This window comes from Moschus berezovskii, chromosome 3, assembly GCF_049115385.1.
Source record: "Moschus berezovskii isolate FMDL1 chromosome 3, NW_MosBer_1.0, whole genome shotgun sequence".
Lineage (NCBI taxonomy): Eukaryota > Metazoa > Chordata > Mammalia > Artiodactyla > Moschidae > Moschus > Moschus berezovskii.
The window spans coordinates 92,377,460-92,403,931 of record NC_142462.1 but is presented as its reverse complement, the minus strand read 5'-3'; the positions used below and the strand labels follow the sequence as shown (position 1 = coordinate 92,403,931).

The 26,472-nt window shown below is 39.8% G+C and overlaps 1 gene segment (V, D, J or C); it reads right to left on the bottom strand.

The window, feature by feature from the left end:
- Positions 1-2,242: 2,242 nt before the first annotated feature.
- LOC129552093 (T-cell receptor gamma chain C region C10.5-like) lies at positions 2,243-25,801 on the bottom strand. The segment is given in 7 exon segments: positions 2,243-2,385; positions 4,012-4,065; positions 4,942-4,989; positions 10,470-10,799; positions 16,563-16,618; positions 25,206-25,515; positions 25,654-25,801. Coding segments are annotated over 7 exon segments (984 nt in total).
- Positions 25,802-26,472: the final 671 nt, after the last annotated feature.

Sequence of the window (26,472 nt, the reverse complement as noted above, 5' to 3'; positions counted from 1 at the left end):
CTTTCACTTTCATCAAGAGGTTCTTTAGTTCTTCTTCACTTTCTGCCATAAGGTTGGTGTCATCTGCATATCTGAGGTTACTGATATTTCTCCCTACAGTCTTGATTCCAGCTTGTGCTTCTTCCAGCCCAGCATTCCTCATGATGTACTCTGCATATAAGTTAAATAAACAGGGTGACAATATACAGCCTTGACATACTTCTTTCCCTATTTGGAACCAATCTGTTGTTCCATTTCCGGTTCTAACTGTTGCTTCTTGACCTGCATACAGATTTCTCAGGAGGCAGGTCAGGTGGTCTAGTATTCCCATCTCTTTCAGAATTTTCCACAGTTCATTGTGATCCACACAGTCAAAGGCTTTGGAGTAGTCAATAAATGATGTATATTTTTTGGAAGACACATAGTGGTCTTTTAGTTTATTTTTTAGCTTCTTACTGGGGACTGGGGTTCATTGTGGGCTTCAGTAAGTGAACATAAATCTTAGTACATTTTGTTCCCTTAGGAAATTGATGGCTGGGCTTGAAGGTCACTTTCCAAGTAAAGCACGTCTACACTCTGTAATGAGCTCTGTGATGGCCTCTCGCCGCCTGAGATCTGAGCTGGCAGCACTGGAACCGCTTCAGTCACTTGATGCCTCAGCCCGGCTGTGCATTAGGATTAATGAAGGAGGACCTTCAAAGTCTGATGCCTGGCCTGTGATGTAGTCTGGACATCAGTCATTGTTTTCTTATATGTCTATCAATCTATTTTTCTAATCATTTATTTGTAGCTATAGTAAGAGAGCCACTGGTATACTGAAAAAGTGAGCAGGATTTTAAGTCAGGCAGACCTGGCCCAAGCAGACTCTGGCACTGCTCCCCATTTAACTTTGGGCATATTTCATAACCTCTCTGGGACCTCATCTTCTTATCAGTGAATTGGAGATGCTAGGTAACAAAATACAGGCTCGGAGGTCAGAGAAACCCAGTTCTAAATAACTGTTACTTTAAAAGTAGATGTGATGAGCAGATAACCTCTTCCATCTGAAAACTGTGGCCTCTAACTGTACCTTCCTCCAAGGGTGCTTGTAGGATTAATGGGATTATCTAGGTGAACTGTATCAACTGAATCCCTGTTCCATCCATATCTAAACTGTCCATGGGGAGTGAGATTCGAGATAATTCTCAGTGCAGTTATGTAATTGTGGATTCTACAGTAGAGCTACCAACAGTAGGTGCTAATGTTGCTTAGGGCTTGCATCATGAACTTATCTACTTAACCTGCTCCAGGAGACAGAGTGTAACTTCATTACACAGAGAGTTCAAATCACTGCCTGGGGTCACACAGATGCTAACACAGACCCAGGGTTCAAATGCAGGCCCTCAGGGATTAGGGTCTGAGTGCTTCACCCCCCACCCAATGCCCCTTTGGTGTTGGTGCATTTCTCACGGGGTTAATATGAGGATCAGGAGGCAGCACTTTTGAGACACTAGCACAGATCTGAGCACACACTGTGAAAGGCATGCTAAGTGTCAAATAGTCACCACAGGAACATCCCGAACCAATAAGTCTGAATACGCTGACTTTAAAAGAGAAAGAACTCAGGCACCTTTCTTTGGCTATGGATCCCCTTGGGGCCAGTGCCCCAAAGAAAGCACCATAACCACCATCCCAGGGAAAGACTTAGAAATGTGTTGTTGATCATTATTACAACCAGTGCTGAATTTAATTGCTCAGTTGTCATGCTGTCTCTTACCTTGGTTAGATTTCATGAAATTACACACAGACAAAAACAGACTTTTGAGTTTTTCTTTTTATTTATCGTGTCTATCATGAAATAGAAAGTACAGAATTCAAGTAGCAAAGCTGGCAGCCCCAGGGTGTGTGGCAGGGAGGGTCAGGGTCATGATCTGGGGGAGGCACTGAGGGAAGAGACGGGGAGCTACCCACTGTGTGCGTTGAGAAGGCGTGAAGATTCAGGAGCCCAAGGAGCTGATGAGGTTGTGGGGACAGTGAGGGGAGAGGCTCTCCAGACCTGCCCAGGGTCCTGCCCCTGAGTAATGGCAGAATTTCTTGTTACAGAGTCAAACTGTCTGTTTGCCCAATGGTTTGAAAAACTCTTACAAAATAAAGACATAATATAAAAATAACACATGAATTGAAATAACCTGAATCCAGAATAAAAACCAGGCTAGATTCTCAGCAGAGCTTTTAGAGACCATAGATGATGAAGGAACGTTGATCCTCTTATGGGGCCCCTCTGTCACGAGCTCTTCTGATTGCTGCAGACACCTGTTCTCCTGAACACACAGGAGGTGATGATGACAAAGTAGACCGTGCTTTTAAAGAGGAGGAGGAGGTAGGTGTAATAGGCAGAGGTGTTCATGAGCTGCAGCTGCAGGGTATCTAGGAGAAGTCCTTTGATTAGTTGCCTGGTCTTTTGAAAGGTCAGTACACAGTGATGGAAGGAAGCCACAATTATTTATTTCTGACGACCTATTATAAAGTGACACCCCAGCATCACCAATCCCCACAGTCAACAAGGACCACCACTACCATCACACCACCACCAGAACTACTCAGAATTCAACTCAAAGTTCAAGCCAATCGACAACTTCTGCTAAATTCACTTCAGTTCAGTTCCGTTCATTTCAGTTGCTCAGTCATGTCCGACTCTTTGCAACCCCATGAATCACAGCACGCCAGGCCTCCCTGTCCATCACCAACTCCCGGAGTTCACTCAAACTCATGTCCATCGAGTCAGTGATGCCATCCAGCCATCTCATTCTCTGTCGTCCCCATCTCCTCCCACCCCCAATCCCTCCCAGCATCAGACTCTTTTCCAGTGAATAAAAGTTAAGTTTGTGTTTTTAATGAATTAGTGCAGTGGGAAAAAAGAATTTTTAAGAGATTTTAGCATTTTTTTGCCCTCACTATGTCTCTAAGTAATAAAAACAGCTAATCCTCATTAACCCCAAATATCAGACATTTATTCTGAGAGCTTTGCAAGCAAAGCTCTAATCTTACTTCATTTCACAATAATTTATAAGATTGTTATTTTCATTTCCCTTTTACAAGTCAACTGTGAATGAAGAGAATTAATTTGCCAGATGTCACACATTTAGAAAATACCAGAAACCGTATTTCATTCCCAGCAACCTGAATGTGTAAAGAACACATTCTTAACTGCTCTGGAGCCCTGCATCTCCACATGCGATAAATACTCCAGACAGGAAAAGTCTTAGCATAAACATCAAGTGGAATCGCTGACTTGGAAGTATCTAAGCCATTATATGTTGTGCCTTAGTGAGATTGCTACAAAAGTTACAATCCATGAAGTTTTCTGGTGTTTACAGAGGGTGGATAGTGGGGTTTAGTCAAGAGAACATTACATTCACAGAAAATGCATGCAAGACACAGCACAATACCTTCCATATAAGAAGATTTCAGTAAGTGTCATTTCACGTATTAACTGCTAGCACAACCAAAATACTAGAAGCAAAGACATATCATGTGTCCCTGGTCATTAGAAACAAAAGCCACACTAACAAATGAAATCCAATGTGTAAACAGTTCAGAGTCTATCATGACAGTTTCTAATTTAGAGTCATCTCACACCAAAACCAGCATTTATTGTGCTAAGATGACCCCTAGGAAATTATAACGTTTAGTGGGTAAGTTGTGTCTGACTCTTTTGAGACTCCATGGACTGTAGCCCACCAGGCTCCTCTGTCCATGGGATTTCCCAGGCAAGAATACTGGAGTGGGTGGCCACTTCCTTTTCCAGGGGATCTTCCCAACCCAGGGATTGAACCTGTGTCTCCTGAATTGGCAGGCAGATTCTTTACCACTGAGCCACCTGGGAAGCCCAAGAAATGATGATTGATTTACTTAAAATACCACTCAGTCTATTTCTGCAAATCCCAACAGTATAACTTTTTTACCTTAAACCAAAGAAGTTCAAAAGTTAATTTTATATGGTGGGAAAAAGTGCTGTAGCTGACATAACAGCAAAAGTAAACAAAAACTTACTGTTTTCATCTTTCAGACATGCTTCTGTAGAATTTACATCAGGGACTTCTTTTTCTAGAAGAAAGGAGAGCAAGTATTAGTTGACTGTGTATATCTATTTTTGACAGTGTGATATGTATGTGCATATGTGTGTGCATATAGACATCTCTGTGCATGCTCCATTGCTGAGTCCTGTCCAATTCTTTGTGACCCCATGGACTGTACCAGTCAGATTCCTTGTCTGTGGGATTCTTCTGGAAAGAATACTAGAGTGGGTTGCTATTTTCTCCTCCAGGGGATCTTCCTGAACCAGGGATTGAGCCCACATCTCCCCGATCTCCTGCATTTCCTGCACTGGCAGGTGGATTCCCTACCACTGGGCCACCTGGGAAGCCATGGTTGTGATTTAAATACCAAGTCATGCCCAACTCTAGTGACCCCATTAACTATAGCCCACAAGGCTCCTCTGTTCATGGGATTTTCCAGGCAAGAATACTGGAGTGGATTGCTATTTCCTTCTGCAGGGGATGTTGACCCAGGGATCAAACTCGGGTCTCCTGCATTACAAGCAGATTCTTAATATTGGGAAGTCATACACACACACACACACACACACACACACACACACACACACACACAAAACATATAATCAACTGTCCCTGCCTATTATTTTAGTTTGTCTATATGTCTGTACATATATGTGTGTGTCTGTGTCTATGTCTATATGTCTGTACACATATATGTATTCCCCTGATAGAATATATTCTCCTGACAAAAGAGTCAATAAGTATAACAATGATGAGCCCCACAATTGCAGGTAATTGGTCTTTTTACTTTAAGCCAGGTAGACTTCAAAAGGGAAATTCATCAGAAAGCAATGTAGGAGATGTGGGATAAGAAGGATAAAAAGACTGAAGCATGACATAATGGAAAACATATACAAAAACTTACCACTTTTATCCTTCAAACCATCATTTGGAGGTTTAGTAGTAGTAACAACTGAAGAGACAACAACAAGAAATGAGAACAATTAATAGTCAATTTTTCACACCTGTTATTTGGCAATGTGCTTTTGTGTTTATATATGTGTTATTAAAATACACATATATAAGTAGATAATCTGCTGATAAAGAAACATTCATTAAAAAAATGAGCCCTACAATCCAGGAAGAGTTGGTCTGATTGTATGTAATTCAGTAGATCAGTTCAGCATCAAAATAATTCATCCATGTGTTGATTTTATATCCTGCAACTTTACTATATTCATTGATTAGCTCTAGTAATTTTCTGGTAGAGTCTTTAGGGTTTTCTGTGTAGAGGATCATGTCATCTGCAAACAGTGAGAGTTTTACTTCCTCTTTTCCAATTTGGATTCCTTTTATGTCTTTTCTGCTCTGATTGCTGTGGCCAAAACTTCCAAAACTATGTTGAATAGTAGTGGTGAGAGTGGGCACCCTTGTCTTGTTCCTGACTTTAGGGGAAACGCTTTCAATTTTTCACCATTGAGGATAATGTTTGCTGTGGGTTTGTCATATATAGCTTTTATTATGTTGAGTAATGTTCCTTCTATTCCTGCCTTCTGGGTTATTTTTTTATCATAAATCGATGTTGAATTTTGTCAAAGGCTTTCTCTGCATCTATTGAGATAATCATATGGTTTTTATTTTTCAATTTGTTAATGTGGTGTATTACATTGATTGATTTGTGGATATTGAAGAATCCTTGCATCCCTGGGATAAAGCCCACTTGGTCCTGATGTATGATCTTTTTAATGTGTTGCTGGATTCTGATTGCTAGAATTTTGTTAAGGATTTTTGCATCTATGTTCATCACACACAGAAATCACTTGCATTCCTATACTCTAATAATGAGAAAATAGAAAGAGAAATTAAGGAAACAATTCCATTCACCATTACAATGAAAAGAATAAAATACTTAGGAATATATCTACCTAAAGAAACAAAACACCTATATATAGAAAACTATAAATCACTGGTGAAAGAAATGAGAGAGGACACTAATAGATGGAGAAATATACCATGTTCATGGATTGGAAGAACAAATATTGTGAAAATGAATATATTACCCAAAGTAATTTATAAATTCAATTCAATCCCTATCAAGCTACCAACGGTATTTTTCACAGAGCTAGAACAAATAATTTCATAATTTGTATGAAATATAAAAAACCTCGAATAGCCAAAGCAATCTTGAGAAAGAAGAATGGAACTGGGGGAATCGACCTGCCAGACTTCAGGCTCACTACAAAGCCACAGTCATCAAGACAGTATGGTACTGGCATAAGGACAGAAATATAGATCAATGGAATAAAATAGAAAGCCCAGAGACAAATCCATGCACCTATGGACACCTTATCTTTGACAAGGGAGGCAAGAATATTCAATGGAGAAAAGACAATCTCTTTAACAAGTGGTGCTGGGAAAACTGGTCAACCACTTGTAAAAGAATGAAACTAGAACACTCCCTAACACCATACACAAAAATAAAGTCAAAATGGATTAAAGATCTAAATGTAAGACCAGAAACTATAAAACTCCTAGAGGAGAACATAGGCAAAACACTCTCCGACATAAATCACAGCAGCATCCTCCATGACCCACCTCCCAGAATATTGGAAATAAAAGCAAAAATAAACAAATGGGACCTAATTAAAATTAAAAGCTTCTGCACAGCAAAGGAAACTGTAAGCAAGGTGAAAAGAGGCCTTCAGAATGGGGGAAAATAATAGCAAATGAAGCAACTGACAAAGGGTTAATCTCAAAAATATACAAGCAACTCCTGCAGCTCCATTCCAGAAAAATAAATTACCCAATCAAAAAATGGACCAAAGAACTAAACAGACATTTCTCCAGAGAAGATATACACATGGCTAACAAACACATGAAAAGATGCTCAACATCACTCATCATCAGAGAAATGCAAATCAAAACCACAATGAGGTACCATTTTATGCCAGTCAGAATGGCTGCTATCCAAAAGTCTACAAGCAGCAAATGTTGGAGAGGGTGTGGAGAAAAGGGAACCCTCTTACACTGTTGGTGGGAATGCAAACTAATACAACCACTATGGAGAACAGTGTGGAGATTCCTTAAAAAACTGGAAATAAAAGTGCCATATGATCCAGCAATTGCACTCCTGGGCATACACACCAAGGAAACCAGAATTGAAAGAGACACATGTACTCCAATGTTCATCGCAGCACTGTTTATAATAGCCAGGACATGGAAGCTACCTAGATGTCCATCTGCAGACGAATGGATAAGAAAGCTGTGGCACATTTACACAATGGAGTATTACTCAGCAATTAAAAAGAATACATTTGAATCAGTTCTAATGAGGTGGATGAAACTGGAGCCTATTATACAGAGTGAAGTAAGCCAGAAAGAAAAACACCAATACAGTATACTAATGCATATATATGGAATTTAAAAAGATGATAACAATAACCCTGTATAAAGACAGCAAAAGAATCACAGATGTATAGTACAGTCTTTTGGACTCTGTGGGAGAGCGCGAGGGTGGGATGATTTGGGAGAATGGCATTGAAACATGTATATTATCACATGTGAAACAAATCGCCAGTCCAGGTTCGATGCATGATACGGGATGCTCAGGGCTGGTGTACTGGGATGAACCAGAGGGATGGGATGGGGAGGGAGGTGGGAGGGGGGTTCAAGATGGGGAACACATGTACAGCCTGGGCAGATTCATATCAATGTATGGCAAAACCAATACAATAATGTAAATAATAATAATAAAATAAATACAAAAAAAAATAATTCATCCAATCCCAGAAAATAAAACAGAATCTCTTATTTGAAGGAGTCTGGCTCCGGCAAATGTCCCATCACAGAAAAATAAAAAACCAGCCACACCTTTCTATATCACTCATATCTCCAGCATCTGATACTCTTGCAGTTATGGTATGTGTGGGAATAAAGAAAACAATACTAATAAGGCTAATAGCCATTAAGTGATTATTACTGTGCCAGGCACTCGCTCACATACTGCACATCCAATATGTCATTTAATCTCCCACTGACACTGGAGTGAGGTGTATTTTGGAGGATTCCATGTTACAAAAGAGGAAATAAGAATTAGATGGTAAGTAACTTGCTTAGAGTCATATCAGTGATGGCAGAGCCAGAACTCTAAGGATCCTTGAGGGAGATTAAATGAGACAAAGCTGTGAAAAGTACTTTGTAGAAATAATCCATAGAAATGCAGAAAAATTAATCTATAGACAGAAAACAGAATTCCACACCAAAACAAGCTTCCTTTCTTAAATATTTTTAGCAATGATGATTTTATTACAGGAGCTCAGCATTTCAGTGCAATTCCTTTGGGGACTGAAAAATAGGCCAAATCACATTTATAGTCCTTTAACTATAGAAAACCTAAGGGGAGGACTTCCCTGGTGGAGCAGTGGATAGGAATCTGCCTGCCAGTGCGAGGGGCATGGGTTCAATCCCTGGTCTAGGAAGATTCCACACACTGTGGAGCAGCTGAGCCCATGCACCACACCTACTGAGCCTGTACTCCCTAGAGCCCGTGCTCCGCGACAAGACACTACAACAAGAAGCCCGTGCACTACAAGGAAGAGTAACCCCCACTCACAACAACCAGAGAAAAGCCCATGCACAACAAAGACCCAGCACAGCCATAAATAAAGAAATAAAATTATTTAAAAAGGAAAGACAGTTAAAAAAAAAAAAAACCTGAGGCAAGAGTTGGGTTTATTTACAATTTTTAGAAAGGCATCAACTTTTTAGCCACTCAGTCATGTCAGACTCTTTGCGATTCCATGGACTTGTAGCCCACCAGACTCCTCTGTCCATGGGACTCTCCAGGCAAGAATACTAGAGTGGGTTGTCATTCCCTTCTCCAGTTAAAAAGGCATACATGTAAGTGAAATATTTGTTTGAATACATAATAGTTTGTTGGATGGAAGAAAACAGTCACAATAGTCATGTTGGTTCCTCCTTAGAAATTTGCTGTAAAATGGCATTAATAGATATGCCCTCGTTAGCTTTGCTGCCATGAGTAGTCAATGGGAAATATTGCCTAGTCAATTAAGTGCTAAGTGAAACACATTATAAACTGAAATTTATTTCCTTTATGATAATCATCACCATGAAACTTATTTTAATTCTTATTTTTCCCTGATCACCAGAAAAATTAAAATATAAAGACAAATAAGTCCATCGTTATATTAAAATAGCATTTTGCATATTTGCTTCCCTTCTTTTTCTTATGGTAAAGCAAAAATTTAGGGCTATTTTGTAATCTTACTTTTAAAGAGTTTTAGGAAAAGATATAAAAATGTAATGAATATATGAATAAATACATCTATGTCATGTTATCTAAAGCAAAGGATTTTCACTGACATTATTTCATTTGCTCTTCACAGCTCCAAGAAAAGACCAAAGCAAATGTTTGGACTTAATTTGTTGACGACATAAACAAAGGGTCAGAGAAGATAAAGACTTACTTCAGAAATTCAGATTGGAAAAAAAAAAGAAATTCAGACAGGCACACAGCAAAACTGGCTGCACATACTGTTATGGGTTTGATTCCCACTGTTTAAAAGGGCTTCTGATTCCTTCATATGATCCCTCTGGGACCTTTAGTCAGTATGTTTATATGCAGGACTCTTAAGTGACTCTTAGGACTTTTGAGTAATTATGGAAAGGACAGTAATTCACCTGAGTGTGTTCATTCATACTCCCTTCAGGCCTGGCACATGCTAGGCCGCAATGAAAGTTGGCGAGAGGCATTTTCCAATGACAAGAAATACATTCATTATATAGAATGTAAGTAAGTCTGTATACTCCAGCCTCACCCGATCTTTAATCACAAAATTTTACTCCAAGTGATATATAAAAAAATCCAAATCTTGAAAACCTAACACCATGGACCCTAATAAATGTACAGTAGCCAAGTTACTCTGCTTTCTGTTGATCTGTGATCTGGCTCGCTCATAAGAACATCAATTTGATGTTAAGACTCGTTTCTGGACTACAGTTTGAGTAAAGCAAGATTGAAGTTAGATGACTTTGTTTGATGAATAGAACATTCATAAAAGACATACAATTATTCTTACTTCCTAATAAACTACGATCTTCAACAGTGGAATCTCTTTTTGTGTGTTTATAGTGTACTAAATTGTTAGGTACTTCCATATATGTTGTTTGATTTAAACCGTATAACAACCCCAAAATACTTTATATGACCGTAATATTTTGGATGATGAAACCAAGGCTGATAAAGTTTAGGTAAACTTTTCTCTTTCTTTTCTACATTTCAAACCTTACACTTATTTTTTTAATTCTGTAAGGAAATCGCTTGAAATTTAAGAAAGATTTGCATTTGTTTTTCATTAATGCTTGACAGAAGAGGTGGCGTATCCTTTTGAAAAATTGTTCTAGGAGGTTATACTCATATTTCTATTCACATACCTTCATTCACTGATGGAAAAAGAATCTCTTGATTAGTTGCTTTTTTATTTTTCTCATGTTTGACGATACACATGTGTTGTTTATCCATGGAGTTTCCAGACACGGTCAGCCAGCTGAACTTCATGTATGTGTCAGCAGTCTTCATGGTATTTCCCTGCTGGGATGGCAAAACTCTGTTGCCTCCTTTTTCTCTCCAATAAACCTTAATAACATGCGGGAAAAAATTCTCCAGAAGACAAAGATATGTTCCAGTATTATCACGCTTGATTTCAGTAATCGAAGGAAGAAACATAGTGGGCTTGGGGGACATGTCTATATCAAGGTCTCTATCTGTAGGGGAAAATGAAATAGTAATTAAAATGAGTTATTCAGTTCAGTTCAGTTGCTGAGTCGTATCCAACTCTCCTCGACCCCATGAATCACAGCACTCCAGGCCTCCCTGTCTATCACCAACTCCCGGAGTTCACTCAAACTCATGTCCACAGAGTCGGTGATGCCATCCAGCCATCTCATTCTCTGGCATCCCCTTCTCCTCCCGCCCCCAACCTTTCCCAGCATCAGAGTCTTTTCCAGTGAGTCAACTCATCACATGAGGTGGCCAAAGTATTGCAGTTTCAACTTTAGCATCAGTCCTTCCAATGAACACCCAGGATTGACCTCACAGACACAAATATCGGTGTGATTTGGAACAACCTAGCAAGTGGTAAGAGGAAGAAAATTTGTCATTCAATTATAGCCTGGTTGTTCATCCACAGTAGGTGGTGAGGTGTGTTTTATTGTTCTTATTTTCAATGGGAAGAGAGGTTCAAGACATCATAAAACTTAAAGTCCCAGCCAATATGTAACAGAGGCTGGATTAACCTTGACATTTGTTCTTTCTCCACATGTTACGATGGGGTATGACTTTTAACTGCCCCATATCAAGACTTCCAGCCTTCATGAACACATTTATTGTTTAAAAATATATTTTATTCTATCATAATGGAGACTGTTTTAGGGTGAATGGGAGTATGTGGTGGGAGAAGACCAGGTAACTATGAAAAATGTCTCTATAGGACATATTAAAAATCATATTTATAATTCATTTTTCTTGTCAAGTGGGAAAAAGTATGCTAAAGAGAGACAAATATCTCCAAATTCATTTTTTTGTGTGTGAGTGGACAGTAAGATAACTTTCCATTTGAGGAGTTAAAAGCACAACTGTATTTTCTGGGGAATTTTTGTTCAGTCAGCGTTCTTGTCTGCAAACATCTCCCTACTGCATACAGTTCTCCCTTAACATTTGAATTGAGTGAAGGTACATATATACATTCCCGATCATCTGCAAAGACAATGTACCAAATATGATAGCTATACATTATCTCATTCAATTTTCATACAACCCCTACTGGGTATATATTATTATCCCACTTTATGGATTAGGAGACTATGGCCAGAAAATAATTGCCCAAATTCACATAAGCAGTAAGTGGTGCACCTGAAGTTCCAAGTCAACCTGATTCCAAAGCCCAGGTTCTTTGAAAACACCCTTCCACATCAGGAAAGGAAATGTGTCAACTCACAAAACTTATTGTAATAACAAATTTAAACCTTGGACCTGTCCTCAAATTCTCCTAGAGTCATATTGCATCACGAAAACCTTCCCTGCCTGACCCTCTCTTCAGGGTAATCTCTGAATGACATTAAACTTTGTGATGTTCGTAACGTTGATGCCCTGGAAGGAAGAACTGGATTTATTTAAAGACCATTTCTTCCATTTTGTATAACAGAGGTTGAAGCCAATGTCCCCCTTTTACTTCATTTTCCTCCCAAAGACTCCTGCATTGAGATCTCTTTCTAATATTATTTTAACATAGCTTATTGGAAAATTTGGTGTGCTTCTTTATCACTTTATTAAAAATATTATTCCACTACATTTTTTCAACTTTTAAAATTTTTAATCACTTGTTTATAGAGATAGAACATACACATATCTCTCCTATCTCTGAGAATGAAATCTTACCCTGTGCTTCTGCCAGGTCTTCACAGGTCTTCCTTCTACTTCCATGAGTGCCTTTGATTTTCTATTCCTATTTTTGCCCTTCCTGAACCTGTGTGTGTGTGTGTTTAAATATTCATTTATTTGACTGCCCCAGGTCTCTAGTTGTGGCACACAGGATCTTCTTTGCAGCATGCAGAATCTAGTTCTCCTATCAGGGAATGAACCCAGGCTCCTGCACTGGGAATTCAGAGATCCAGTCCCTGGTCCAGTAGGGAAGTCCCTGTATGTGTGTTTTTATCTTAGATCTTCTCAAATAAAATTTGGAAACAAGCAACTTATATAAAATGACAAATAGCATGTTTCTTTGTCTGCCTTGGGTTTTGATAATTTAGTAAGTTCTAACTCCAACAGCACTTTTTGGAAAACTCAGCAGTGGCCACAGGACTGGTAAAGGTCAGTCTTCATTCCAATCCCAAAGAAAGGCAATGCCAAAGATGCTCAAACTACCGCACAATTGCACTCATCTCACACGCTAGTAAAGTCATGCTCAAAATTCTCTAAGCCAGGCTTCAGCAATATGTGAACCGTGAACTCCCAGATGTTCAAGCAGGTTTTAGAAAAGGCAGAGGTACCAGAGATCAAATTGCCAACATCCGCTGAATCATGGAGAAAGCAAGAGAGTTCCAGAAAAACATCTATTTCTGCTTCTTGACTATGCCAAAGCCTTTGACTGTGTGGATCACAATAAACTGTGGAAAATTCTGAAAGAAATGGGAATACCAGACCACCTGACCTGCCTTTTAAGAAACCTGTATGCAGGTCAGGAAGCAACAGTCAGAACTGTACATGGAACAACAGACTGGTTCCAAATAGGAAAAGGAGTACGTCAAGGCTGTATATTGTCACCTTGCTTATTTAACTTACATTCTGAGTACATCATGAGGAACGCTGGGCTGGAGGAAGCACAAGCTGGAATCAAGACTGCTGGGAGAAATATCGATAACCTCAGATATGCAGATGACACTACCCTTATGGCAGAAAGTGAAGAGGAACTCAAAAGCCTCTTGATGAAAGGGAAAGAGGCGAGTGAAAAGGTTGGCTTGAAGCTCAACATTCAGAAAACAAAGATCATGGCATCTGGTCCCATCACTTCATGGGAAATAGATGGAAAAACAGTGGAAACAGTGTCAGACTTTATTTCTTTGGGCTCCAAAATCACTGCAGATGCTGATTGCAGCCATGAAATTAAAAGACGCTTACTCTTTGGAAGGCAAGTTATGATCAACCTTGATGGTATATTAAAAAGCAGAGACATTACTTTGCCAACCAAGGTCCGTCTAGTCAAGGCTATGGTTTTTCCCGTGGTCATGTATGGATGTGAGAGTTACACTGTGAAGAAAGCTGAGCACCGAAGAATTGATGCTTTTGAACTGTGGTGTTGGAGAAGACTCTTGAGAGTCCCTTGGACTGCAAGGAGATCCAACCAGTCCATTCTAAAGGAGATCAATCCTGGGTGTTCATTGGAAGGACTGATGCTAAAGCTGAAACTGCAATACTTTGGCCACCTCATGCGAAGAGTTGACTCACTGGAAAAGACTCTGATGCTGGGAAAGGTTGGGGGCAGGAGGAGAAGGGGACGACAGAGGATGAGATGGCTGGATGGCATCACCGACTCTCTGGACATGAGTTTGAGTGAACTCCGGGAGTTGGTGATGGACAGGGAGGCCTGGCATGCTATGATTCATGGGGTCGCGGAGAGTCGGACACGACTGAGAGACTGAACTGAACTGAACTGAACTCCAACAGAGCATGAGGAATCAGATAACGTGTTTGCAAATCCTAGTTCTGAGATAGATGCAAGATATACAGAACTGTGTCTGTTTTGAATTTGTGTCCAACTTTTTTCAATATTTACATAAATATATGGAGAAACTGACCCTGCTACTGTGACACAGAGGTGACTTTCAGCAAACCACATAAGGTAAGTATGTGTCAAGAACTGAAGAACTGTCCCTTCTCTCTCTGGGCTGCTTGGATTACCTCTGTTTTCATCTCACATCCACTGGGAGTAGAGTTCCATCTTTTCTCACTATTGTGTCTGAATGTTTTTAAATCTCCTTTCCATAACTTTTTTCAGTATAAAGTCAGTTCTTAGTCAAGACTGTCACTTAGAGTGAATATGTCTTTAATTACCAAAGAGGAACAGAAGCATTGTTTTCACACGTGAGAGGAAAGCAAATTATAAGTTGCTAAGTAGTCAGTCAAAGTACTCATTTAAAAGGTGAGGCTGAGTGCTTAGTCACTTAGTTGTGTCTAACCCTTTGAGACCCCTTGGACTGTAGCCTGCCAGCCTCCTCTGACCATGGGATTTTTCAGGTGAGGAAACTGGAAAAGGTCAGGCTATGGAACTGTAAATACTCATGATATAAAAACATGACTTAAATGTTTCTAACATCAATAACAGTCCAGACCATGTGCTTTGGAATAGACAAATCCCTATTGAATCCTAAACTTTGCAATGTATCTTGTCAGGTGACTTTAGGCTGGTAACTGAGCTTCTCTAAACCTCAGTGTCCTTATGTATGAAATGGGAATAAGATGATTCCTGTTGAGGAATGAGATACAGGACTGAAACTTCTTATGCTGTTTGATTCTCAGTAAATAGCACCTGATACTAAAATTCTCTTTAGTGGGATGACTTAAGGGCATTTCATTAAATTCTTCCACCAGATAAAATATATGAGTTTTATAAGCTATAACTATTGCATCAATTAAGAAAGAAACAAGCCCGTCAATCCCAGATCTGCTGTCTGTTTAGCAGCCACAGATCACAGAACATGGGTCCCAATCAAGTCAGAACCTATAAAGCTCATCCGGTAGAATAGAAACTGTTTGAATGTTGGGAATTGCTCTATCTTTGTCTATCTTACTCTTTTATCTCCAGCATCCAACACAGAAACTGTCCTCAATAAATAAATGCTGAGAGAATGGGCAGATGAGGATATTCAACCATGTAAACTGTTTTCATGGACTTTGGAGCTGATATGGCTCATAAGTTAGGGAGTGAAAATCTCTCAGTCATGTCTGACTCTGCAACCCCATGGACTGTAGCCCACCAGGTTCCTCTGTCCATGAAATTCTCCAGACAAGAATGCTGGAGTGGGTAACCATTCTCTTCTCCAGGGAATCTTCTTCACCGAGGAATCAAACCTGGGTTTCCAGCAATGCAGGCAGATTCTTTACCACCTGAGCCACCAGGGAAAACAGGGCTCATTGAGCCCCCAAATTCCATGAAACTGATCCATATCCAGGCAATGTAACAAGAGATGTGACTGCATAAATTTCAACTGATCTCAGCCTCCCTCGAAGAAGCTACAGTAATAACAAATGGGATTTATTGATGTTCTACAGTCATTTACTATAAGAATTTTTATGTACTGATTTTAGGAATGAGATGAAAACCGATAATGTAGTTTTGTAAAGTATTGGGAGACAAGGACACTGTGTTTTATCTCAAACTGTAGAGAAGAAATAATTAAGATAAGTGAATCCCACTTAATAGATTGTCTAGAAGAAAAGGAAATTGAATCAATAATTTACACCAATGTAATGACATAATATGTTAATGGTGTAAGAATATTGACACATAAATGAAACAATAAAAAAGACACGGTTCTCAAATATTTTGCTATCTAGTCTGAGTCTATTTTAATAGTTTATGTTTGTGTGTGTGTGTTTTAAAAGAAAAATTCCATTCTGTTTTTGAGGAGAGAATAAATCATTTACAAAGTAGTTGAGTTTCCATATACAGTGACCAGTACCTGAAGAGTTATTGTTCATACGCTAAGACCAAGCATGTGGCAGCTAGATAAAGTGAATACTTTAGATCTTTGAGTCAAGAAGATACCCTGGAGAAGGAAATGGCAACCCACTTCAGAATTTTTGCCTGCGGAATCCCATGGACAGAGGAGCCTGGCAGGCTACAGTCCATAGAGTCACAAAGAGGCGGACATGACTGAAGCGACTTAACACACAACACAGATGGTTTTCTCTAAAAAAAACACCTGTCACTTTCCCATAACTAAGGCAAAAAAGAGAAAAACATTACTTACCAGGGGAAGCTACTATGAGCTCAGTTGCTTTTCCAAATATCTTCTTCCAGCCTGCGCTGTCACACTGGTTGAAGCTCCTACAATAATCTTAGCCTTCTCCTAACTTCATATCATGACTGGAAGTTAAAAATTTTGCATTGGAAATTTGATCTTCTGGATTCTTTTGAAAGTTCTTAAACATAGGTTTTATGGTATCTGAAGTTTTATTAATTTTCCTCAGACAAATGGACCCAAATATCTGCTTTCCATGGAGGAGAAATCATTGAAGACAATGATGAAAGATGAAAGGAATAAAAACAGGAAAAGAAGAGTTCACCACCAACGGGTTAACCACCTGCCTTCCTAAATTTCCAGTAATAGTATTCAAAGAATTAAACCTTTTTTTTTTTTTTAATTTCCATGTGTTCAACTCTGTTGAAACTGCTCTTTTTTGAAACTGTTGAGACTGCATCCTTGATGCAAACTCCTTCTCACAAACACCAGAACTTCTCCCTTAGGGATTTGAGGCTATATTGTTGAAAGGAGGAAACTCTTCAGTCACTGAAAATGCAAATACTCCATCACAAGTGTACTTGTCAAATGTGAGCAAAGTTCTCCATTCACTGGGTAGCATTCTTTACCATGGCAACACAAGATGAAAAAATAAGTTCTGTGATGAGTTTTTTTTTTTCTTTCCCTAGGATAAAAGAAAAAATTTGTAGAATTTTTTCTCCTTTGAAATAATAGATTCCTTATTGAAACTAAAACTTTAAAGCAATATACATTTCTCTGGTATGTTATAAGAAGACTCTTAGAGACCGTTTTGTAATCTGGAGATACTCATCTTGGATCAGGGTCAAAAAAAGGTTGTCAGAGGCATCTGGGTGCTCCTCTGAGCACAGATGAGCTGTTCATCCTCCAGGACCCTCACAAGACAGGTCAAGTATCCCTCTGTCCATGCCAGATCCACCTGGTTGGTCCTGGCCTAAGTCCTATCACCAAGCAGTGCCTTTGCCCTGAGAATGAAAATAGAAGGTCACAGTGACAACTGTCCATTCATAGTAGCTGAGCCCCTAATACACAGGAGAAGATGAGAGATCTGGATGAATATTTTGTTTAGAAAGCTTTTTTAAATTGAAAATTAAGTTATTAGTATTAATACTTTGAGTTGTCAAATACCATTTGGACCTATTGAGATCTCAGTGGTATCTGAGGTACCACTCTGGTAAATTGTACTGTTTTCCCTTATTCTAGACCATGAATCAAATTATCAGGAGCTTTAGGAGTTGCCTATTTTTCCAAACCCACAAAAGCTTTACCAATAAAATGCAAAAGAGTAAGTAAAGAGTTATAAAATCATTTGTAAAATTTATAAGAAAATTTCAGAGCTATAAGAAGAAAGAGTATAAGGTTTTATAAAGGGCATAAATTTTTTTTTTTACAGTTCATAACTTTTATAAATAAAATAAATTAAATGTACAGTGAATAAGTTCTCTGAAATATTTCAATATTTCTGCAAGTTTAGTAACATCGTAAAATACATTTCAACTAAAATTCACAAATCTAAAAACCTGTTAGGCATTTTTAGGCGTTTTAAGTTGGAAATGAAGACCAATGTTACATCGTAATATGCCAATTACAAATAGTACTTCAAATAGCAAATACTACAGTTTGTCCCAAACTTTAAAAACTATTCATGAACTCAACACTGAACTATTGATGGCTATGAGAATTGTTTCCTAGCCTTTTTGGAAATTTCAACCCATTTACGTTTAAGGTAATTATTGATAAGTACGATCCCGTAGCCATTTTCTTTATTGCTTTGGGTTCAAGTTTATACACTCTTTCTGTGTTTCCTGTCTATAGAAGATCCTTTAGCATTTGTTGGAGAGCTGGTTTGGTGATGCTGAATTCCCTCAGCTTTTGCTTGTCTCTAAAGCTTTTGATTTCTCCTTCATATTAGAATGAGATTCTTGCTGGGTATAGTAATCTGGGCTGTAGGGTATTTTCTTTCATCACTTTAAGTATGTCTTGCCACTCCCTTCTGGCCTGAAGAGTTTCTGTTGAAAGATCAGCTGTTATCCTTATGGGAATCCCCTTATGCGTTATTTGCTGCTTTTCCCTTGCTGCTTTTAATATTTGTTCTTTGTGTTTGATCTTTGTTAACTTGATTAATATGTGTCTTGGAGTATTTCACCTTGGGTTTATCCTGTTGGGGACTCTCTGGGTTTCTTGGACTTGGGTGATTATTTCTTTCCCTATTTTAAGGAAGTTTTCAACTATTATCTCCTCAAGTATTCTCTCATGGTCTTTCTTTTTGTCTTCTTCTTCTGGGACTCCTATGATTCGAATGTTGGAGCGTTTAACATTGTCCCAGAGGTCTCTAATATTGTCCTCATTTCTTTCGTTTTGCTTTTTTCCTCTCTGTTTCATTTATTTCTACAATTCTATCTTCCAGTTCGCTTATCCTGTCTTCTGCCTCTGTTATTCTACTGTTTGTTCCCTCCAGAGTGTTTCTGATCTCATCTACTGCATTATTCATTGTATATTGACTCTTTTTTATTCCTTATTAAATCTTTCTTCCATCTTCTCAATCCTTTTCTCCAGGTTATTTATCTGTAACTCCGTTTTGCTTTCAAGATTTTGAATCATTTTCACCATCAAAATTTGAAATTCTTTAACAGGTAAATTCCCTATATCTTCTTCGTTTGTGTTGGTGGGCAATTATCTTGTTCCTTTACTTGCTGGGTATTTCTCTGCCTCTTCATCTTGCTTATATTGCTTTGCTTGGGGTGGCCTTTCCCTCTTCTTGCAGTTTGTGGAGTTCTCTTTATTATGTAGTTTCTTCGCTGTGTGTGGGGTTGGACGGGTGACTTGTCCAGGTTCCCTGGTTAGGGAAGCATGTGTCGGTGTTCTGGTGGGTGGAGCTGGATTTCTTCTCTCTCCTTTAGAAGACAATGGGCTGCTTTTCTGGGAGCCTGATGTCCTCTGCCAGTATTCAGAAGTTGTTTTGTGGACTTTACTCCGCGTTCAAATGTTCTTTTGATGAATTTGTGGGGGAGAAAGTGGTCTCGCCGTCTTATCCCTCCGCCATCTTGTTCCTTCCTCCCCAGAACACTGGATTCTTATATTCCACTTGGTCGTGGAGTATCTCTTCCCAGCTGCTCCAGCAAGGTGCAGCCGCTGTACCTTACCTTGACGAGGGATATCTCCTCAAGGCCGCCCCTCCTGCTTTGAATGTGGATCAGCTCCTCTCGGCCCTCCGGTGCCCAAGCAGCCACCGCCTCCTGGACGTGGTACAGCTCCTCTCAGCCACCGCCCTAACCCTGGGCGCGGGGTAGCTCCTCTCATCCACGATTCTGCACGTGGTCGGTTGCGCCGGAGCCGGGCGTCTCCCGCGTCTTCGCCGCCGGAGCGGGGCGTCTCTCCACAAAACTCACTTTTGAGACTTCTGAAGGCTCTGCTGTGCCGCGCGCCGCTCCTGCACGCCACCGCCACCGCTGCCGCCGGGGCTCCAGTGCCTTTTGCGTCCCAGTGGGTGTCGGATGCTCCCGGACCGAGCGCCCAGGGCATAAAATTAAACCTGAATAAATAAAGAGACATATCATATTTGTGTAAGAAAAACTAAATATCATAAAGATACTGATCTTTCCTAAATTCACATTTATGAAGTTACTATAATTCTTATGAGAATTAAGAAAACATTTCATTTTTTGTTCTATGGTATAAGTGTTCAGGGTTAGCAAGTTAAATAACATTAAATATGATTAAGAATAATATTGAATAGACATTTGGCCTAACAGATCTAAACCCTTATTGCAAAGTTACTGACATAATATGATAATGGTGTATGAATACTGAGACATAAATGAAACAGAAATCCTCTAGCAAATACTCCAAGTATATGTTGATATAAAAATATGGTAAGTCATTTTTAAATTGTAGGGAAACAAAGAGATTATCTTAAAACTAGATCAGGATGATTGATTATCTGTTGAGAACACAGAAATAGTTTTCTATCAAACACAATATAAGTGAAGTTCATATTCAAAAACGTCTAGACATGTGAAGCTCCAATACTTTGACCACCAGATGTGAAGAACTGATTCACTGGAAAAGACCCTGATGCTGGGGAAGATTGAAGGCAGAAGGAGAAGGGGATTACAGAGGATGAGATGGTTGGACGGCATCACCAACTCAATGGACATGAGTTTGAGCAAGCTCCAGAAGTTGGCGGTGGACAGGGAAACCTGGTGTGCTGAAGTCCATGGCATCACAAAGAGTTGGACATGTCTGAGCGACTGAACTGAACTGAGAGATGTGAGTTAAAAGGAACAAGTAAGAGACTAATTGACTGCTTGGGTAGAGAAACTTCAAATAGAAAGAGAACAGGAGACATGCTTACTTAATAGATATTTTTTAAGAAGTAGGAATGTGAGCAATTTTTACAGCATTTTCAAATATATATTTTTAGAAAAGAATGGATGATGAGGAGATACTGACGATGGTAGGGAAGAAAGTGATATGATCAGATCTGTGCTTTAGGAAGAAAAATAGCAGGAAGGTTAGTTGTCAGGGGAGCAATCCCGGGGAAGTAGGCACATTTCAGAGATGGTCGCCATGAGCCACTGAGAGGTCTCTGAGCGCCCAGGTTACTGTAGTCACAGTGGGGATGCATAGAAGGGCTGGTGCAAAAAATATTAACAGGTTTGTCAGAGTTTCTAAGGAATTCACAAGGGATAAATAAAATGACCATTAGCAAGGTTGAAAGTAAAGAAAAAGATGTTTTAACATCCTGGGACACATTCTGTGTGATGAAGCTTCATGGTCAAGGTTGTGGGGTACCCACACACATCCTTATCCTTCAGGGAAATTCCTACCCATCTCACAGCAATCAAGGGCAAGGAAGGAGCTGGGTGTAAACTTTCTAATTTTCAGATAGAGGATGATCGAAAATTCAGGCTGCTATTTTACAAATATCTGTCCCTTCAGTATAGAAAACTTAACGACAGAAGCTATTTACTGATCATTCTTATTGGTTCAGCCATGCCAAGTGTGACATATATAGACCCTCTCACTTTTCAGCTACATATTGACTTGGATCTTCTGGCTCCACAAAGCATTCTTAATGGTTCATTAATTTCTGACTAGAGGAAATGAACAAATCATTAGTTTAATTTGATATTTCCTTTGAGGTACATATTAAATAACAGTGCAACTCCTATCATTATTTTCTAAATATGTGAGCTGTTATATTGCTTAATCATGTTTTATCCAAAAGATGGGAATTCCTTCTATTCCAACCATTTTCATTAAAGGATCAATTTTCCTACCTGGATACATTTGCAAGAACACATGCTGCATCTCTGTGAATATGCAGATCACCCTGACTCCCCCACTTCTCATCTTTATCCTTTCATTACTTCTTGTTGGTTCTGGGTAGAGTGTAGGAAAAAGCATAAGTTTAAATGACATTTATACTTGGCTTCAAACTGCATCTCTTGTTATATCAATGCCTTTGTGATCTTGAATGCTACAGAGTTTCTCTGAATCCCAAGTTCATCACGCATTAGGGGTGGGGGAAGATATGATAGTACCTAAGTCAGAAAAATGAGGTCAAGTTCAGGTCTGGAAATTACTTGGTGCTCAGCCATTGCCAAGTGTCCCCAGCAGCCACAGAGGAAGCACAGAATAATGGGGCCATCTCAGCCAAGGCTGCAGTTTTGTCTTCAACTGTCTGGACTGCAAGTGGCTCCTGGGAGGAAGACTCCTGTCTGCTTCGTCTGTATATTCTTTACATACAGGCCAGGCCACAGATAACAATTACAAGTACTAACAGTTATTGAACTCGTACTGTGTGACAAGCATGGGTCTAAGTTCATTACATGCATGGATTGACCCATGAATTTTCCAGAAACCCTCAAAGTTGGGAACACTTATTACAACCCTTTACCTGAGGGAGAGATTGAAACTGAGAATGCTGAATAGGGTAATTGTGTATCCTGTTGGGGGGCACCTATGCATATTAGGGGGAAAAAATGGGCATTTGAGATAGAAAGGGCATGCTCCATTACAATTTTTGAACTGCACACAAAAAGTCCATTAAGACTTTGTACAGATGCCCCCAAAAATCCTTGATTCACTTTTGAATTTTTTCAATATGGCGGCCACCTCCTCCATGAACCTATCCTCTCCCAGCTAAGGCACAATGACCTCCTTGCCACCATACACCCTAAACTTCAGGTTCTTATCACTAAGGGTTTTTCATTTCTGAGCAGCTCTCAGGTTGCTAGCAGTGAGGTCTGGAGTGTGTCCAAAAGAATTCCAGTGAAGAACTCCAGTCAAACCAACCTCTCAATTCAGGCCCCACGATTGAACAGGAAATCCTTTACTCTTTTCCATGACCTGTGAAGAATATTTCTGTCTTTCCCAGCAGGGTAGATGGGGCAGTGAAACCCTAAATGCAGTAATCAAAGGGCATAGCTTTGTGTTTCATCTTGATGCTTTTCTGTTGCTCAAGAGATTTGTCAAGTCTCTTTTGCCTTGAAAAAAAAATTCCTAGAACTCAGAAGTCAGGAAAAATTCATTGCATAAAAAAAATCTCTTTGCAGAGAATTCTCCACATTTTCCCAATACACAAAATTTCAATGTAAAGCAGATCAGGAAAATAAATATGCAGAACAAAACCTAAACAATATTAGAAAAATGCAAATGACAATAAGTTTATGCTTCAATCTTTTTTAAAGTTGTAAAATAGTTAAAATACATGGTCCCTGGTACAGGGGACCAAGTTAAAGTTGGTTTGTTTGCAATTCCTTCTTCCCTGCAATTACAGAAAGAAGAAGAACCTGAAACTTGACCTGTGGTTGTGGGATTGTCATGGAAAAATATGACCTGGGAAAGCAGGAGCATCCAGGGTGCAACAAGACAGGAAGGGTTTTGGGGTTGGGAACAAGCCCAAGAGTACCATTCTGGAAATCATTTCTGTGTCAGGCTGGGAACCTGTCCATTTCAGAGAGAAATGTGTCACTTTATCTTTTACCACCAGGGCAGCAGTTCTTAAAAATCAACTTGAATAAGAATCAGCTATGGAGTTTATTGAAAAATGCTCATTTTCAGCCTTCATTCCTGTGTTTGTATTCATGGTGTTGGGTGCCACCTAGAATTAGCACTGTTAATCCAACTCAGGTGCTTCTGATGCATGTGCGATGGACCACAGTTTAAGAAACACTGCTCTGATAGAAATTTGGAGGATCCAATACACAGGAGATCACATACATGTGAATCGAAAATTTCTGTTCATGCTAAGTTGCTTCAGTTGTGTCCAACTCTTTGCGACCCTATGGACTGAAGCCCACCAAACTTCTCTGTCCATGGGATTCTCCAGGCAAGAACACTGGAGTGAGTTGCCATGCCCTCCTCCAGGGGATCTTCTCGACCCAGGGATCAAACCCAGGTCTCCTGCAGCTCCTTAATTACAGTTGGATTCTTTACCGCTGAGCCACCAGGAATTTCACATCCTTAAATCTAGCCCAGTAAGAAAGCCATACTCCTTTCATGCATGACTTTTCAGCTGAAAGAGATACTATTTATTGTCTAATTGTTCACCCAAAGCATTCTTTAAGATGAATTATTGAGAAAAAAAATAATCTGATAAATCTCATTCCAGTTTGGGACTTGGCCATGTCAATGTAGCGGGTAGGGGTGGAAAGAATCCCTGGCTTGACTTGTTTAATGCAGAATAGTTCTGGCTGTGGGCTGAATTCAAAAGAAAGTGGAAGAAAAATACAATGGTTGACATTGTTACAGAAATCACTGTTTTCCTATACTTTCACTACGTCAGCCATGCCCTGATTGGTTATATGAGGAAAATATCAGTTTGTCCAAGAGAAATATGATACCAGCTTGAGGTTCAGGAAGTCCAAGTTTTCATTTGCATCTTTTCTTACTCTTCATATGCCTGAATATTGAAGATGCTTCATTCCCAGCCATTTTCTCTGGATAATGATCACATAAAAGATTCAGTATAGCTAAGCTTTTCATTTTTTTTATGTTTGTGATTTTTATTTTATTATTTTTTAAAAACTTATTTACTTTCTGCATCAGGTCTTAGTTGCGACATGCAGGATCTCTGTTGCATCGTGTGGGGTCTTCCCTTGTGGCACAGGAACTTCTAGTTGTGGAACAGGGTCTTCAAAACATGCAAGTGTAGTTGCTCCAGAATACAAGTACCCTGCATTCCAAGGCAGATTCTTAAACACTGAACCACTGTGAGGTTCCCAACCTTTCCGTGCTCTCCTAAATATTTCCCTTAACAGATCAATCCTAGGCGCCCTGTCTCCTAAAAAGGAGGTTGAATAGTCTCCAGAAGCTCCTAGGTGAGTTAAAAGAAGATGAAGCCTGACAGTTGCTTGTCTGAGGCGTGAAGATGGAAGCCTTGTTTTAGAAAAAACTGTGGCTTTGGTGGGGAGGGGTGAGTGACAATTGAATATAAAAGTTGGGGGATGGGCGATGAGCTCAGGATTTCACTTTGTTCACAGTAGAGAATTGGCATTGACAGCAGGAAGTGAGGCAGGGGTTGGTCTATCCTGTGTATCCGGGCTGTTTTTTGCCAGCGACAAGCAAAATTTCAGTGCAGTGTAAAGGAAGGCTGAACCACTGTACTTCTCCCAGACAGCACAGCGGTACACTCCAGAATCACTTTCTTGAAGATTTGAGATTACAAATTTATACATCTTGTCTGTGCCTTCATAGCCGTGGTATTTCCCTGGACTGATTCCTGGTCCCAACACAACCTTTGAGGAGGAGACATCATAGTAGAGAAGGCGTCGGGGTACAGTTCCCTCCTGGAATTTGTACCAGTGGATATATTGGATGTTTTGTGTAGGAAGATCACAGGGGATTACAGCAGAGGACCCAGTTGCCCTGGTGATTGACATCCTGTCATCTTCCATGTTGGAAGATACCTGAGTGACTGCAATGGGAAAAACAACAAAAAATCATGAGGAAGAGGAAACAGCATTTCTTAGTATGACCCCCACACACCACACACACACACACACACACACACCATTGCCGAAAAATCCCAGAAGCATCCAGGCAACACACTCACCAAGAGCCAGGAACACCAGAAGCAGCGCTGGGGCCCGCAGCATGGCTGGGACAATAGCAAGACTGGGGTTCCCGGCAGATGTGACAGGCAGGGGAGTCAGCAAGGACCTCTCTTAAAGACCACCAGGCTGAGCCCAGAATGGGTGGGTGCTGGGGGAAGCCTGGGAGGAGCCCCGCCTCTCTACACCAACCGCTTTCTCCAGGGCCCCCTGTGGCAGGCTGGGAGCAGCCACCTCCCCCACAGGAGAAGAGAAGCCTGAGCTCTGAAAGCTCAGAACTGCAAGCAGAGGGATCAGGTCGGGGGTGGATGGAGAAACACGGACAAAGCTTGCCTGTTGCCTAGTGGAGTGAGCAGACCTGAATCGGGCTAAGTTCCCTGCAATTAAAGCTTTCAGTGTTAATGCTGCTGCCATGGTCTTCTCTAGCGATGAAACGTCTATAGTCTTTCCCTGATCTACCTTTCCTCTTATACCTGTAAGCAAACTTTGAGACAACAAACAGCAAATCCAATAAGAACTGAACCTGTTTTATTAAAATTAAGATTATAATGTTGGTCTGCATTTGACTCTCAATAGTAAAGGGATATGTGTGTGTATGTCTGCATTACGAATCATTTTGATAGAGAGTGTATGTTCATCCCTAAGTAAAAAGCCACCTCATATTGGGTTTCCAGATTTCTAAAAAAAAAAAAAAAAAAACGAAAATAAATAAGGCAAGGAACTTTGAAATATTTGGAACAAACTTAAACTAAAAATATATATTTTGTTTATCTGAAATTCAGGGAAATGCAAATCAAAACAACAATGAGATTTCACCTCAC